Source organism: Culex pipiens, chromosome 3 (assembly GCF_016801865.2).
Source record: "Culex pipiens pallens isolate TS chromosome 3, TS_CPP_V2, whole genome shotgun sequence".
In the NCBI taxonomy this organism is placed as follows: domain Eukaryota; kingdom Metazoa; phylum Arthropoda; class Insecta; order Diptera; family Culicidae; genus Culex; species Culex pipiens.
Window position 1 is genome coordinate 8,829,206 of NC_068939.1, and position 14,212 is coordinate 8,843,417.

The 14,212-nt window shown below is 40.9% G+C and overlaps 2 protein-coding genes and 1 pseudogene across 4 annotated transcripts in view; 2 read left to right on the forward strand and 1 right to left on the reverse strand.

Moving 5' to 3' along the window:
- Positions 1 to 7,258, forward strand: part of LOC120427089 (uncharacterized) — a 292,743-nt gene extending 285,485 nt beyond the window's left edge. For all 3 annotated transcript variants that reach the window (XM_039591941.2, XM_039591950.2, XM_052709634.1), the window contains 3 exons: positions 1,523 to 1,607; positions 3,969 to 4,253; positions 4,318 to 7,258. In XM_039591941.2, the coding sequence (XP_039447875.1) occupies positions 1,523 to 1,607; positions 3,969 to 4,253; positions 4,318 to 4,427 (480 nt within the window). In that variant the 3' untranslated portion in view covers positions 4,428 to 7,258. The remainder of the gene's footprint in view (positions 1 to 1,522; positions 1,608 to 3,968; positions 4,254 to 4,317) is intronic.
- Positions 7,259 to 10,853: 3,595 nt separating this feature from the next.
- LOC120426586 (coatomer subunit alpha-like) lies at positions 10,854 to 11,670 on the reverse strand (annotated as a pseudogene).
- Positions 11,671 to 12,567: 897 nt separating this feature from the next.
- On the forward strand, positions 12,568 to 13,969 carry LOC120427037 (protein mono-ADP-ribosyltransferase PARP16-like). Its single transcript, XM_039591871.2, has 2 exons — positions 12,568 to 12,901; positions 12,990 to 13,969. Exons 1-2 carry the CDS (start codon positions 12,725 to 12,727, stop codon positions 13,860 to 13,862), a joined length of 1,050 nt encoding a protein of 349 aa, XP_039447805.1. The 5' UTR covers positions 12,568 to 12,724; the 3' UTR covers positions 13,863 to 13,969.
- The last annotated feature ends 243 nt before the right edge of the window (positions 13,970 to 14,212 follow it).

Here is a 14,212-nt window from a genome sequence, read left to right on the forward strand (position 1 = left end):
TATTTATATTGGATTTTGTAATTGATTTTATTAAATATTAATTTTAGAACAAGTTATTTAAAAAATGTTAAAATTACTCAGATAAATGGAAATACAAATAAAAAATATAATTAAAATTCACCGTTGCTACGCATAATTTTCCTATGTCAGATTTGACCGCTTTTGACTTTTGAACAAGGCGTAAATAAAACAAACTTTCTCAAAAAGTGCATTAGCATTTTTGTGAAATGCAAATAAAAATACAAAAAATATCAATAAAAAAGATCAAAAAGTTTTTAATTTGTCCAAGGAAATCATTTTCTGAAAAATAACTCGAAAATAATTCTCACCTTCCCAAAAAAAATATCACAAACTCGATATTTTGGAACAGCTTAAAAAAAATCTTGTACCATAATTCTAAATCACAAAGATTTAATCAATACCAAATTTACTCGAATCAGTTATTTTCCTTACTGACTTGTTCCTGGGTAGGCTTGATTTTGGCAAAAACTGAGTAATTTTAATGGGAGGTTTAACTGAGGTTTCATTTTATTTTGTTTCTTCTAGTTTTTCGAAAAAAGTGATACTTTTGAGAAATGTTACTTCTTTCCTCTTACATGACTTATAAAAATAAAAAAAAAAACAAAAATAAAACAAAATAATTGAAATAAATTACTATTTACATTTGTTCAAATTTGAAACTAAAAATTAAGTAATACATTTTTAAGATTTTTCTAGTCAGATTTCAGAGCTAAGTTAGGGACCATCCACAAACCACGTGGACACATTTTTGGAAATCTCAACCCCCCCCCCCCCCCTCGTGGACAATTGTCCATACAAAAAAAATCTTTTTTGTATGGAGCGTGGACAATCGCCATACCCCCCCCCCCCCCCTAAAGTGTCCACGTGGTCTATGGATGGTCCCTTATACAAAAACACATATTTTTCAGCAAACAACCCCAAATCTAGTCGACTGCCTTTTTTTAGTGTGTAATTCATGGAATAACTCGTCTTATACGTTCGAGGAAAATAACGCAATATTCCATTCAACTATTATTCGTCATAACCACAGCTTCTCAGAAATGAGTAAATGGGACACTTGTCAAATTTGAGTGAATTTCACTCAGTTTTCGTTAAATTCTGAGTGAAATTCACTTAAATCTGATAAATTCGGTTCGGGTAGGTTCGGTTTTGACGAAAACTAAGTGATTTTGAAAGCACGTGTAAAAATTCTAGTTATAATCCTGTTCAGCCATGATCCGCAGTTTTTAAGCAGACTGCTCATCAACTAAAACGACAAACCTTTCCAGCCGCGACATTTCCTGGACATTATTTCCCCCCTACAGTTGTTTACTAATTAATTAACACAAGCCGCGGCCACCACCGCCAAAAGCAGTTCCTCAACCAGCCTGTCAACCCCTTCGAGCGGGGAACATCTTCTTTCTAAACGCAAATTTATTCTAAATATGAAACTCACTTTGTTTGTTCTTCTCTTCCGATCCTCAACACCCTCCGCCGATTCCAAAATCCCCACCCATTTTAGCCCGACTACGATGACATCGAGGACGAGAACCGCGTCAAACTGCCACGGGGAAAATCAGACAAAGGCAAAGATAACAAGAAATATGGTAAGTTTTGCTGCTTGTTTTTGTTGTTGTTAGTCATTGACTAGCCAAGAGTGTCCCCACCGTAACCATTCGCGCAATATATTTATTCATTTAATTATGCGGTAGCCAGCGTGGTCTCACGCAGTTTATGCTGCGGCACGCGAAGGTCATCCGGCGTATCCGTTCTCTAGAATCGGGGCATTGTTTACTGCGAGGAAGTGGCCTAAAATGGATTGGGCCGATGCCAGAAATAGCTCAGCTTACTGGAGAAGATGCCTCTATTCTGAGAACTATTTTTAATAAGCTTATCTTTTAGAATGTGAACAGTGGTTGAAATTAGGTTTTCATTTCTGGAAATTTGAAAATTTTAATTTTGATTGATTATTTTCCGTTAAGAGTGTAAACACGTTAAAACTACAAAAACAAAACAAATGTACCCAAAATTGAGTAACCCTCAATCTGTCACTTCACGCATAAGCCTTCGAAGCAGTGTTGCCAAATCTCACAAATCGTGACAAAAATATTCCACCTTTTCAAAGCCATCCCACCGTGCCAACAAATTTGAATGGGGTTCAAGAATTTGCCTCCTCGGCTTGTACCACGAACGCATTCTTCAAACCAGACCTTGAACCTATTCCCACAACAGGAGGTCTCGGCCAGCAGTGGTGGCCAGTTTCCCATTTAATTAAATTTAGATTACCCTTCGAGGCAATTGTTTCCCGACATACCGGGCGAAGACGACGATATCAACGAAATTTGTTCTATTTGGCGAGTCCCGCACCCTTCACCGCGGGATCCCACTAACAATAATCCAGATAGCGTCGGAATCCATTCGCTGCGATGTTGTTGGGTTCCCTTGTAGGAGAATCGGCTCTTATCAGTTCAATTGGTGGTCAGCTTCTTTGGGTGGAGAATGGCGAAGCGAAATATTTTCCAGCGATTTGTTTTTGCTGATAGATAATTCTTCTTCAGCTTTTGGTTATCGGTTGGCTTGGTCGAAGAAATGAAGGCAAGTTTTCGTGATAGCCTTAGATTTCAAGGTTCGTCGCTTGTTTATTTAAATATTGCAAAATCCATTTAAGAAGAGAAAAATAAAGCTGGCACCACTGCTGCACTCTGAATCTAAACAAGCCAATCTTAAGATTGCTAGCTGAAATTTAAATTTTGTTGAAATCGCTTGGTGTGAAATTAATGTGCACTAAAATAACATTAAAATAGCATTCTAAAAAAACCCCAAATCACCACCCACCAAACCGTGAGACAGTTTGGCTCCCCCCGAAATCCACACATTTCGAGAAGTAACGGTGCGCCCATCTAATTCCTATGAATTGGGACGCATTCTTGTGACAAACTGGCGGTAGAACCCCGGATGATTTCGTATTCATCACCCGTCGGCGGTAAACCGAATGCTTGACCAAGTCGTTGAACAACTCCCGCGCGCCATCGAATCGTCGCCACGTGGTTCGAATGGGTGATGAGGGAGTGCGCAACAGTTGGTTCTTCGGTAGGATTTGGTGACGGGAAGAGTTTGTTCTTTGCGATTTGCTACACTGTTATTTGGGTACTGTACAAACCAAACTCTACCCAACCCTATTTTGAGTTCAATCACTTTGAACCCGTAAAATTTAAAGCAACTTTTCAAAAAGCATAACTTTTGATGGTAACAAACAGCTCATTATACTCACTCTAGTCAATGTTTACAGCAGCTCGTTGACATTCAACATCTTTATTCAAAATCACAAATTTTTCAACAAAACATAACCAACTCAGAAATTAATAAATGAAGCATCTATCAGATTTGTGTGTATTTTTTAGGGGAATTCGCCGAAATTTGAGTGAAATTTACTCAAATCTGACAGATGCCCAATTTACCCATTTATAAGCCGGTTTGTTTTTATCGAAAACTGAGTGGTTTGAACTGAGAGTGTAGTCAATGTTTACATAGAGTTATCTACGTGCGCATGTATTGCGTTTACGTACACGGAGGATTTCTAGGTTAAAATTTGTACCCGCCAGCAAAAACAAATGGTGTGCTAGTGTGCGTGAGATCGGGCTTAGATAACTCTATTGAGTGTGCTCATGAGCTGTTTGTTACACACACCCTCATTTCAAATCACTCAGTTTTCGTCGAAACCGAACCTACTCAGAAATGAATAAAAGGGGCAACTGTCAATTTGGGTGAATTACACACAGATTCGGGTGAACTCGGTTTTCGTTAAATTGTGATTGAAATTCGTCGAAATTGACAGTTGCACCTTTTATTCATTTCTGAGTAGGATCGATTCTGACGAAAACAGAGGGATTTTAGGTTTCTGACAGCTGAAATGAATGTGTTGCCATCTTGACTGTTTTTAAAATAAACATTACTTTTTCCTCCTCCAGATGATCCCTACTACTGCGGACTGCGGGCCCGCGTCCCGAACTTTGTCAAGTCGTCCAAGTCGAAGGAGAACAACAACAACAGCAACGTGGCCAACAACAACAGCGTCGTCGCCGCGAAGGAGAACGCCGTGGCGAAGCGCCTCTCGATCGCCCACCTGCAGCATCCGTCGTCGCTGCAGTCGCTGCACCAGCTGCACCAGATGCATCCCCATCACAACCTGATGGCCGCCCACCAACATCACCAGCAGCTCATGTGGCACGCCAGAAGCTACGAGAGCGGCATCGGTAAGGGTGACAGCAGGGTTGCCAGTTTTGCGAATTGAAATTTTAACTCAAATTTTCTTTCCAGACACTGACGTGGTCGAGTCACCCTATAGTCACATGTACGGCCGAGTGCCGCTGCCGACGCGGGGTTACATTCCGGCACCACGTGCCATGTACATCGGCGAATGGGATTAGGTTAAGGCAAAACTGATTAAGCACGCGTCAAAAAACAATCGCTTTCTCCCCCCCTCTTATACACGCATAAACTTTTATACTCACTTCCAAGCAACAACTGTGAAGTGTTGCCGGCCCGTGCCCTTTTTGAGCCAACCCTGGCCGAGCCAAACACGGGTTTCCCGGTCACGCTTCCGGTTTGATTTTTTTCTTCCTTTTATTTGCTCCCTCCTTCCACTCCTTTGGTCTGTTAGCCCCGTAAGTGAATGACTAGTTTTGTTTTTAGTGTAAATATAGTAAGAAAGAATCTAGAGCAAAGTAAAAGTGAGAACGAGCGATATATGGTTTGTTCGCGGTGCGTCCAGCGAAGGATTTTTCGGCGAAAAACGACTTTCCAATGATATTTTGTCGGGAAAAATCGTTCCACCGAGGCACCGAACGCGCAAACACTAGTACTAATGTAGACGTTTACGACTTAACTGAGAAATACTACTTTCCAACAACGAAACGGAACCACAACATAACGTTGACACGATACTGCCATTCATCCATATTTGTTTGTTTTATAATCGTTTGTTGTTAAAACTCTTTTGATTTAGATGCAATTTTTCGGCTACTCCTCGATTTGGACCAACGTTACGGAAATTCGTGTGTACTGAAGATTCTTTTTAGGTTACGTGTGTACATATACAAAAAAGAATATTTAAAACAACGAAAATTTAAAAGCTAAATTTCTGAAAGAATCGGACAAAAATTAGCACTTGTGTAAATATTCAAACTCTTAACCAGTAGGTAAGTGAGTTTAAATTTAATCGAACTTGGAGACATAACCTTAAAATGTCCTCCAATAAAAGCATGCAACTGTAACCACTTAATCATAACTTGAATGACTAAGTTTTAACTCGCGCTGCGTGTGCTTATTCCTCTACAGTAGCGTTAAGCTCCAGCAAACTGGCAACACTGCCACCAGCAGCAACCACGCGAGAGAGAGAGTTTGCAAGAACAAAAACCAATCACGATGATATAATACTCAGATGAACGACATGTACGCGTCTGTTTTTAACTTTAACTTAAGAACTTGCACCGATTTACGGCCGGTTTCAACCCAGCGCAACCCTTTCCCTAACCTCTAAATTTTGTCTGCCCTCAATTCCACCGTTTTCCCCGAAAAAAAAATTGTCCAAAATTTCTCACACCTTACCACTGTGATTGTTTTGAGACTTTCCACATTTTTCTCGCAAAAACGTAAATTTGGTTAAGACACACACACACATACACACACGAATACACCCAAACATCAACACCCAAATCATAGTGTGCACCGCTCTTTTTTTTCACGCGCAGGAGAATCGTTCACCCAAGCAAGCCATGCACACGCAGTGTTGCCAACATCCCCCACCAACTAAGAAAACAAAATGGGAGATTTTGATCTCCGATTACAAAACGTTCTGGAGTGAGATCAAACATTTTCTCCCAAAAATCGCAGCGCACTATTCCGTCCAAAAACCTGACTCGTTTCGAATGCTTTCCTTGTAATATTCCTTGTTCATCCTCCTTTTGGCACTCCGTCTTTCTTCTCCTGCGAATCCAATTCACACCTTCAATTTTAAGTTACTCAGTTTTCGTCCTAACTGAATCTACTCGGAAATGAGTTAATTCGCCCAAATCTGACATTTGCCCGATTTACTCACTTCTGAGCAGGTTCGGTTTCGACCAAAACTTAGTGATTTCGAATCAGGGTGCATATTTACACATTAGGGAATGGTGTTGCCAGAACTTCGGTCAAAATCTGTCAAATCGGTGCAAGAAAAAAAACCCTTTTTTAATCGTAACAAACAACACTTACTAAAGTCTGCCGGCATGAGATTGCAATAGCCCCTACCCCCTGCTCGTGTTAGATTAACTCGTTTCATTTCCCCCCGCCCTTCTCTAATCAGGCAACACACTGCCAAAACTGTTGTAAATTTTGAACGAGACACAGACGTACATGCGTTTAACAACTACCGTCTTTGGAACCCCCCCTCCCCTCCTCCACTAGAAAAGCCCACTTTAGTTAATGATCTAAGGTCCTTGATAGTAGCGAACAATTTTTGAAAACGGCACGCGAAACATAACCGAGAAAAAGGAAAAAGTGTTGCCAAAACTTGTTCATTAAGCGTAAATAACTTTAACTACCCCCTACCCCTTTTAATCAGGAAAAATCGCACAAGAGTAATAGAAACAATGAGAGAGAGAGAGCGCGCGAGTATGAGATGATATTTATAAGAGAGAGAGAAAAGGCAGGAAAAAGCTAGTTTTCTTTTTTTAATTCGTCTGGACAAAAATGGTGAATGGGTCGAAATTTTTATTATCTCAAGTAAAACAAAAAGAAACAAGAAACAAACAACTGACGTCACATCTAATGAGTGTAACAAGAGAGAAAACAGTGTTTGCTCTATTTAAACAGAACATAAAAAATCGTATAATATTCACACCTTGACAAGTAAAGTGCACCCAAAAAACGTAAACGCGAATTCGGAGACAAGCATGGTCTATTCATATATAACTGTACGCAAGAAAGCTGGATAACGGAGAACTTATTTGATAAATTTTCCTACTTTCTTACTCAACGTGTAATAAATTCGTACACAAGATTGTATTCTCAAGCAACCAATAAAAAATTGAAACAGAATAAACACAATTCAGTGGGACGCGAGAATTAGAGAGAAAGCGACCGTAAAAATGCATACCCCCCACAATACAATAATTATAATAGCGATTGATTGATGTTTATAACTTAGTGAAACAGAATGGAAAACTTATCAAATTAATTGAATATAAAAAGTATTTTAAAAATAAAGTTAAAAACCCAACCGTGCTGGAATTAATCGTATTTAATGAAAGAAATCCCTGAAATATGAAAAATGTGTTACCCTATTGAGCTGTAAAATATCACTTTTCTCAGAAATCTTTAAATTTCATATTCAAAAGCCACATGGTTTATGCCCGATCCCCAGTACAAATTTGAACTTCCATAGATTTACAAACGTTTTAATGAATAATTTGAATCATTTTTGAAAGTACCTTTTGCAAACTAACCCGAAGTGTATACTTTTCTACGACCAAAGAAGGCATGTTGCATCATTATTCCGTAGACATTTTCGCTACAGTCAACTTTGACAGCTTTCTATACTGAAAGACTTTTCAAATATTCAAAAACGTGTATCTTGAAGGGATATTCGATATCGTATCTTACACTCTGAAAAAAAAATCACAAAAAAAAAACGTTTTTTTTCAATAATTTTGTTTTAGAATATGTTTTAGATGACAACAAATTTCGTCTTTTAAACGGATTGATCCAAATTCATTTGACAGTGTTGCAATTTTTTCGAAAAAAAAAAATCTTCATTTTTGTATATGTAGGCTTCTTTAAATTTAAGGATGATTTGCAAAGTTATAAAAAATATTGGAAAGATTGGAATTTTTCAAGAGAGTTTCGAAAAAGCAAATTGCAACCGATAATAATATTTCAAAGAAGTGATATCTTGTAACATTTCAAAGTTATAGCAACTAAAAACTGCTTTTTTTTAGACTTTTCCTGATTTTTTTTACCTGAAGAAGTCATGACCAGTTTGATCATCTCTGATTATTTGTATCGAAAACATCAGAATAAAAATCCTACAAATTTGCATTAAGGACATTGGAAGTCGGTTGCATTTACACTATTACACTATTGAACAAAAAACTGTTTTTATGGTAATTATAACTTGACAATTGGGTCCTAAATCATTTAAGGAGCTTAGCTTAGATTGCTGATATTATTGTTTACAGCAATAAAGCTTAATTTTTTGAGTACAATGACCCTTTGTACGACCACAAAGAGTTTAAAATGGATTTTTAAATCAATTTGGAAAAATTAACCTCGTGGTCCTTCTTGACAGAAAAGATCCTACTTGACAGCTCGTTCCAAGAGGAACATAGTTGATCCATCGAAAAAAATCCTGTCAATATTTTTTTGCATTAAAGTGAAAAAAAGTGATCAGAAATGGTTTTTAATCGTGATATTTAGTACCCAATTGTGCGCGATATCAAAATTTCTGTCAATTGCGAATTTATTTTACATTTTAAAATATAATCCAAAAAGAAATCTTATTAGTCTAATTTAATGCAATCATTTTTTAAACTCAGGCTGATACAATTTTTTGTTAAAGTTTCTATCCTTTGGCGTTGTAAACTCATTGTCATGTTTGTGTGTTGTGTTCCCTGAAAAAAGAATCAAATATCAATAAATTCATGAAATTATCTGTTTTACTAAAGTGTCATCTTTGTGTAGGGTCCCAAAAATTAAAAATTTGCATAATTGGGTACTAAAGCCCTATGTAAATTTTTATGTACAACGGTAAAAAACACGATCAAAAACCATTTCTGATCACTTTTTTTCATGTTAACGCAAAAATAATATTGACAAGACATTTTTTTTTTTTTTTCGATGGATCAACTTTGGTCCCCTTGGAACGAGCTGTCAAGTAGGAGCTTTTCTGTCAAGAAGGACCGCGAGGTAAATTTTTCAAAATTGATTTAAAAATCCATTTTAAACTCTTCTTTTTCGTACAAAGGATCATTGTACTCAGAAAAATAAGCTTTATCGCTGTAAACAATAATATCAGCAATCTAAGCTTCATTTTAAGACCCAATTGTCCCATGTTTAGAAAAGAGCAACTGAGGAAAAAGCGATTGAAATTTTTCGACCGATTTCTGTGTTTCTATGCATAATGGTCCCGTGGGTCCCTATTCACCCTATGTGTCTCTATTGGTAATCCTCTTGCCATACAACAGATAAACAATATACAATGCTTCGTAAATGTAATGATTCCGTGAAAGAAAATACTTGGTTGGACAATTATGCGTACAAGTACAACGAACAGACTTTGTGTAGTTTTCAATGTGTTTACAAACAAAGTACAAGATTTCATGTGCTTTTCTAATAGCATACATCAAACTAAACATAAAAATTCTAAAAAGTCAAAATCGTCAAAAAATTACATGGGACAACGGCAAGTTATAACCCTAAAAAATATAATAAACGTTGTTAAATAGGGTCCTAAAGCCGTATGTAAATTTTTATGCACAACCAAGACTAAACGACTAAAAACCACGAGGTGGTCACTCTACATATATTTCCTATATGGCATATGTTGATCCTTAGTGCATCCATATTTACGGTCATGCGTGATTCCTACATGCGATTTATTTCAGTGTGGTTCTCTCAGCTGTCATTGACATGGCGCGTATTGTTTACAAATATGAAATTTATTGGAAATAATTTTTCATCGAGGTACTCCGCCGGTTCCCTTGCAATATTTTTACTGCGCAACAACAAGCGGACAAAAAAACGACAAGCGGACAAGCGCCACGGTAGACCAAGCCTCGGTTGCCCTACGGATCATTACCCTCACCCTTGCGTCTTCCAAAAACCGCCAACTAGCTCGAGCAAACAACATCAACCAATTCGCCGTCACGCAACAGCTAAATCTCCAGGTCCAGCTCGCTTAATCAAACCTCCGGCGAGGGCATCAACAAATCCAACTACGTGTGCTGACCGTCGGAGCACCTGCCAGAATCCTCAGTGTTCGTACTGCCACCACGCCAAACTCCAACTTTTTCACAGCAGCAGCAGTTCTGCCAATCCGATAGGCCGTCGATGGCCACTTTGGATACGACTCCCACCGACGCAAATGCCACCCCGCCACTCACTTTCCGGGATGGTGGTGGAAACTTCCCGTCTGCCGTTTCATCAACGCTGTCGCAGCGTTCAACCAAGAACTTGCCGCCGTGCAATGTGCCAACACCACGCCCAACCGGATCGAAGGAGGCCGTGCGGAAGATCGAGGAGATGAGTCACCAGCGGTGCTGGAACGGCCTGCCATGAAGACCAACTGCTCCTCCGGGCGAGCGCTTCGTAGAAAGGCCTTCTACAGGACTGTTTTGTACTCAAGATTCTAGCAGCCTGAGGAAAAGTATGCAATCTGTGGCCACCTCATCATGAAAATGATCCTGCAGGCAAAGGGCAAACTTGAGGGCAAGTCGTACCATTCGGAATGTTTCCGGTGCAGCATGTGCAATGAGATCGTGTACGGCTACCTGTAACAGGTAGAGGTGGACTTTCAGGTCTACCGCTTCAACGATTACCACAGCATATTTGCTCTTTTGCGAGCTGCGGAGAAGGAATTAATGATTGTGATAATTTTGTAGAAAAAAAATGAATAATTTCTAATAATTTTTCAAAATAAAAAAAAAATTGGTGGCGGTTGGCTATTTTGACTGCGTCTTCGCGCTGAGCACGAAGAACTCTTGAGGAAATGGGTTATGACCCGGAACGGTGATTGGTCCAGGATGACTACTGATTGGGAACGGTTTGCGCATTGGTTTGCATCCGATTCTTGAACAACTTTGATAGGGCTTCCCCAAGAGCGCTGCAAAACTGGGCCTTCAATACCGACTTCAAACGGCACAGGTGACGCTCTAGAACGGTGGCAGGTAGGACGCGAAACGAAGCGAGAACTTTTTTGTGGGTATGTCGCGGTACGGTACGGCACAGAGCGTGTGTTCGTCGGACTCGTTCATCTCGCACGCTTGGAGGATATTGCGGACCACTTCGAGACGGGGTCTTAGTTCGAGGAGGCGTCGTGCGAAGGAGTCTGAGGTATTGTAGTTTTTAAACTTGAAAAGAGGTTGGAGGTTGACCGGGGTAAGCGGCCAGCTCGCAGAATCGCTTCTGTTCGCCGAGGGTGTGTAGACTGACGACGTATTCGCGACAAATGGTTAGGAGTTGTTGGGCTTCGGCAATTTTTTGGCGGGATTCGACAACGAGCAGGGCGTGCAGAGAAGTATGTACTGGTGATTTTCGTTGGTTGGACATTTAGTTCCTTCCAGTTTCGATGGGGATGGGCTATAAGAGGAACGATCCTGCACGGACATCATGTCCGGCGAGTTGGGAGTTGATCGATCACATGTGGGGCGGTGGAAGTCCTCTCGGAGGTACGGCGTAGAAGCCTTTGTCACCGACGGTGCTGGTGGAAATCTTTGCCACCAATTCCTCGGGCAGTTCCAGTTCTTCGTCTCCAACATCCCATCCGGCGACTCCACAGCCTACGGATCGTCATCGTCCTAGGCGTTCTCGAACAATTCGTCGACACGCATCCCAACCGCCTTCGTCGCCAGCTTCGACGATGGTATCCGTTGCGGCCAGCGCCTTGTGAACGGTAGCAGCTCCGCGCGGAATCATGGTTCCCTTGAAGAATCCCTTCAAATTCGTCAACAGCGGTCAGTTGCTGTCGGACTGCTAGATCGAAACCGGTGGGTGGAGGAACTTGGCATCCACTTGAACCTGCGGAGATTGTTTCGGCCAGCGTAGTCGCGTCCTCCTACAATCCGTACGTTACAGCCTTAACCGACTCACGTTGTTTCTATTTTGGTAGTGACATTTGCTGCTGATGTGTTGAAACGTCACATTCCACACTGATCAAAATTTCGTTCAAATTCTCGTGCAAGCCGTAAATACGTATTTACCAATATTTACGGTAGTCGCTCCGTATTCCCTACGGATCAACCATGTGCCCAACCCCGTGCTAAAAACCATTTCTGATCACTTTTTTTTTCATATAAATGCAAAACAAAAATAAATTGACAAGACAACATTATTGGTTTTGCATTTTGATTCTTCAAGAAAATTTTGAAGAAAAAAACGCTTAGAAACGCATTATTTTTGATGAACCTTAAAAGCCTTAATTGTGAAAAAAACAATTTAACCCAAAAATGGATAGTTTCTCGTCAGAGCATTACTACAGCCACTGCTCGCATCATGGTAGTTACATGCTGTTATATGAAATTTACATTTTATATCAATTTTATATATACCTGTCGCGATAAGCGTGTTCCTAAAAAATATCTGAAAACTGGTTCAGTGAATACCACCCTCATACCAGTTTCGCACCATTCGACCTCACAGTCCAACACCACTTTACAGGCGCTCCGATCTGTCAATTGACAGCCACCCACGTTTTGTTATTGATCGGCGCGATGGGTGTCGAACTGCACCACCACCCCCATCACCATTCGTAAACAAACACGTACGAGCTCCGCGCATATTTTTTTTTTTTTTTTTTTTTTCCTTTGGGCTGACAGGCTAAGACCGCGGTTGGTCCATCTCGCCTCCGCGCATATTTTGGATGCGAACCCAGTTTCGCTCTTATCAGTGCTTATCAGTATTTTAACCCAAGCAGCTGCAGCAGTTGTTCCTGAATGTTCCTCCAAACTTGTAACGTTCGAGTAATCGCGTAATGAACCGCACGGAAAAATGCTCCGCCCTGCGGAACGCAATCGATCGGGATCATACGGCGGCCGATCTCCGGATCTCACTGGTCGTGGCCGCGGCCAAATCCTTCAAGTATGACTCCTGCCTGCTGCCCTTCCCCGCCGATTACATCGTGAACAAAGAGAAGAAAATTGACGAACTGGTAAGAAGGGCTTGCTTGCGTTAATTACCCCTCTAGTCCAATGGGGGAAAACCACGTAATTGTTTTGTTGTTGCTTTTCATTTTGCAGAACCAAGTGCTGGATAGCTTGCCCGCGTTGAGTGAGATTGTGCTGGAAGAACTGGACGAACCACAGCTAGATCTTCTTTACTGGATATTATGCAAGCAGTACGGTCCCGGGTTGAGGTCCGTTCCGAAAGCCGACTTTGACTCAGTTTTTGCCAAAGCGCCCTGCCTCGCCGCCTTCCAGCGACCTCAGTTCATCTTCGAAGTGGTCCATCGTGACGATGCGAATTCGGAGCGACGGTTCCGCGAGAACCGGACCGGCTTCCAGTCGCACCACGCGTACCACGGCAGCAAAGTGTTCAGCTTCTATTCGATCTTGAACTACGGCCTGCAGCAGCACCTTAACAAAACCTCCGTCTTTGGAGAAGGAATCTACCTTTCGGAGGAACTGCACGTGAGCCAAATGTTTGCCCCCACCGGATCCGGCTGGAGCAGGTCCACGCTCGGAAGTCACCTGGCGTGCACCGCAATCTGCGAGTACGTCGACAATCCGGCCTACGTCAAGTGGCAAGAGGACAACCAAAGTTCCAGCATTCCGGAAAAGTACGTGCTAGTCAAGAACAACGAAATGGTCCAGCTCCGATATCTGCTGGTGTACGGAAACAGCCGGAACAGTGCGGAACCAAAACGGCCAGCAACAATTGACAGCAAACAGCCCCAGAAGCAGCAACAGCAGCAGAGAGTGGTTGTTGCGCCACCGAATCGGTGTGCCCGGTGGATGGCCGCGAACAAGAGTTGGCTGCTGGCCGGAGGTTACGTCGCAATGCTGTTTGCGATCGGGCTGATGAACAGCAGGAATGCGCACTACATGAAGCAGATGTTTTTGAATAAAATCAATGGGATGTGCAGTGCGCTGTTTGGGGGTGAGGACACGTGAGTGAGGGTTGTTTGACGGGACGGTTGAAGGGACAGTAAAAGGAAAAGGGTTAGGCAAAATTATGTGTGTAATTTACAAACTGGTTAAATAAAGTGAATTTTATATGGCAGATTTCGTATTTTAATCAACTAATGAAAACATCATCAAATATACATAAATGACTAGGATTAGTGAATTTTCACGATTTCGCGGACAGCGTGAAATTCGTGAAATTTGAAGATTTCCGTGAAATCTCGTGAAATTGATCAATTTTCTCAAATCAATTCTTTTAAATAACAACAATTAAATAGTTTTCAATTAAAACCATGATATGAATCATTTGAAGAATTGTTAGAAAATTATACAATAAC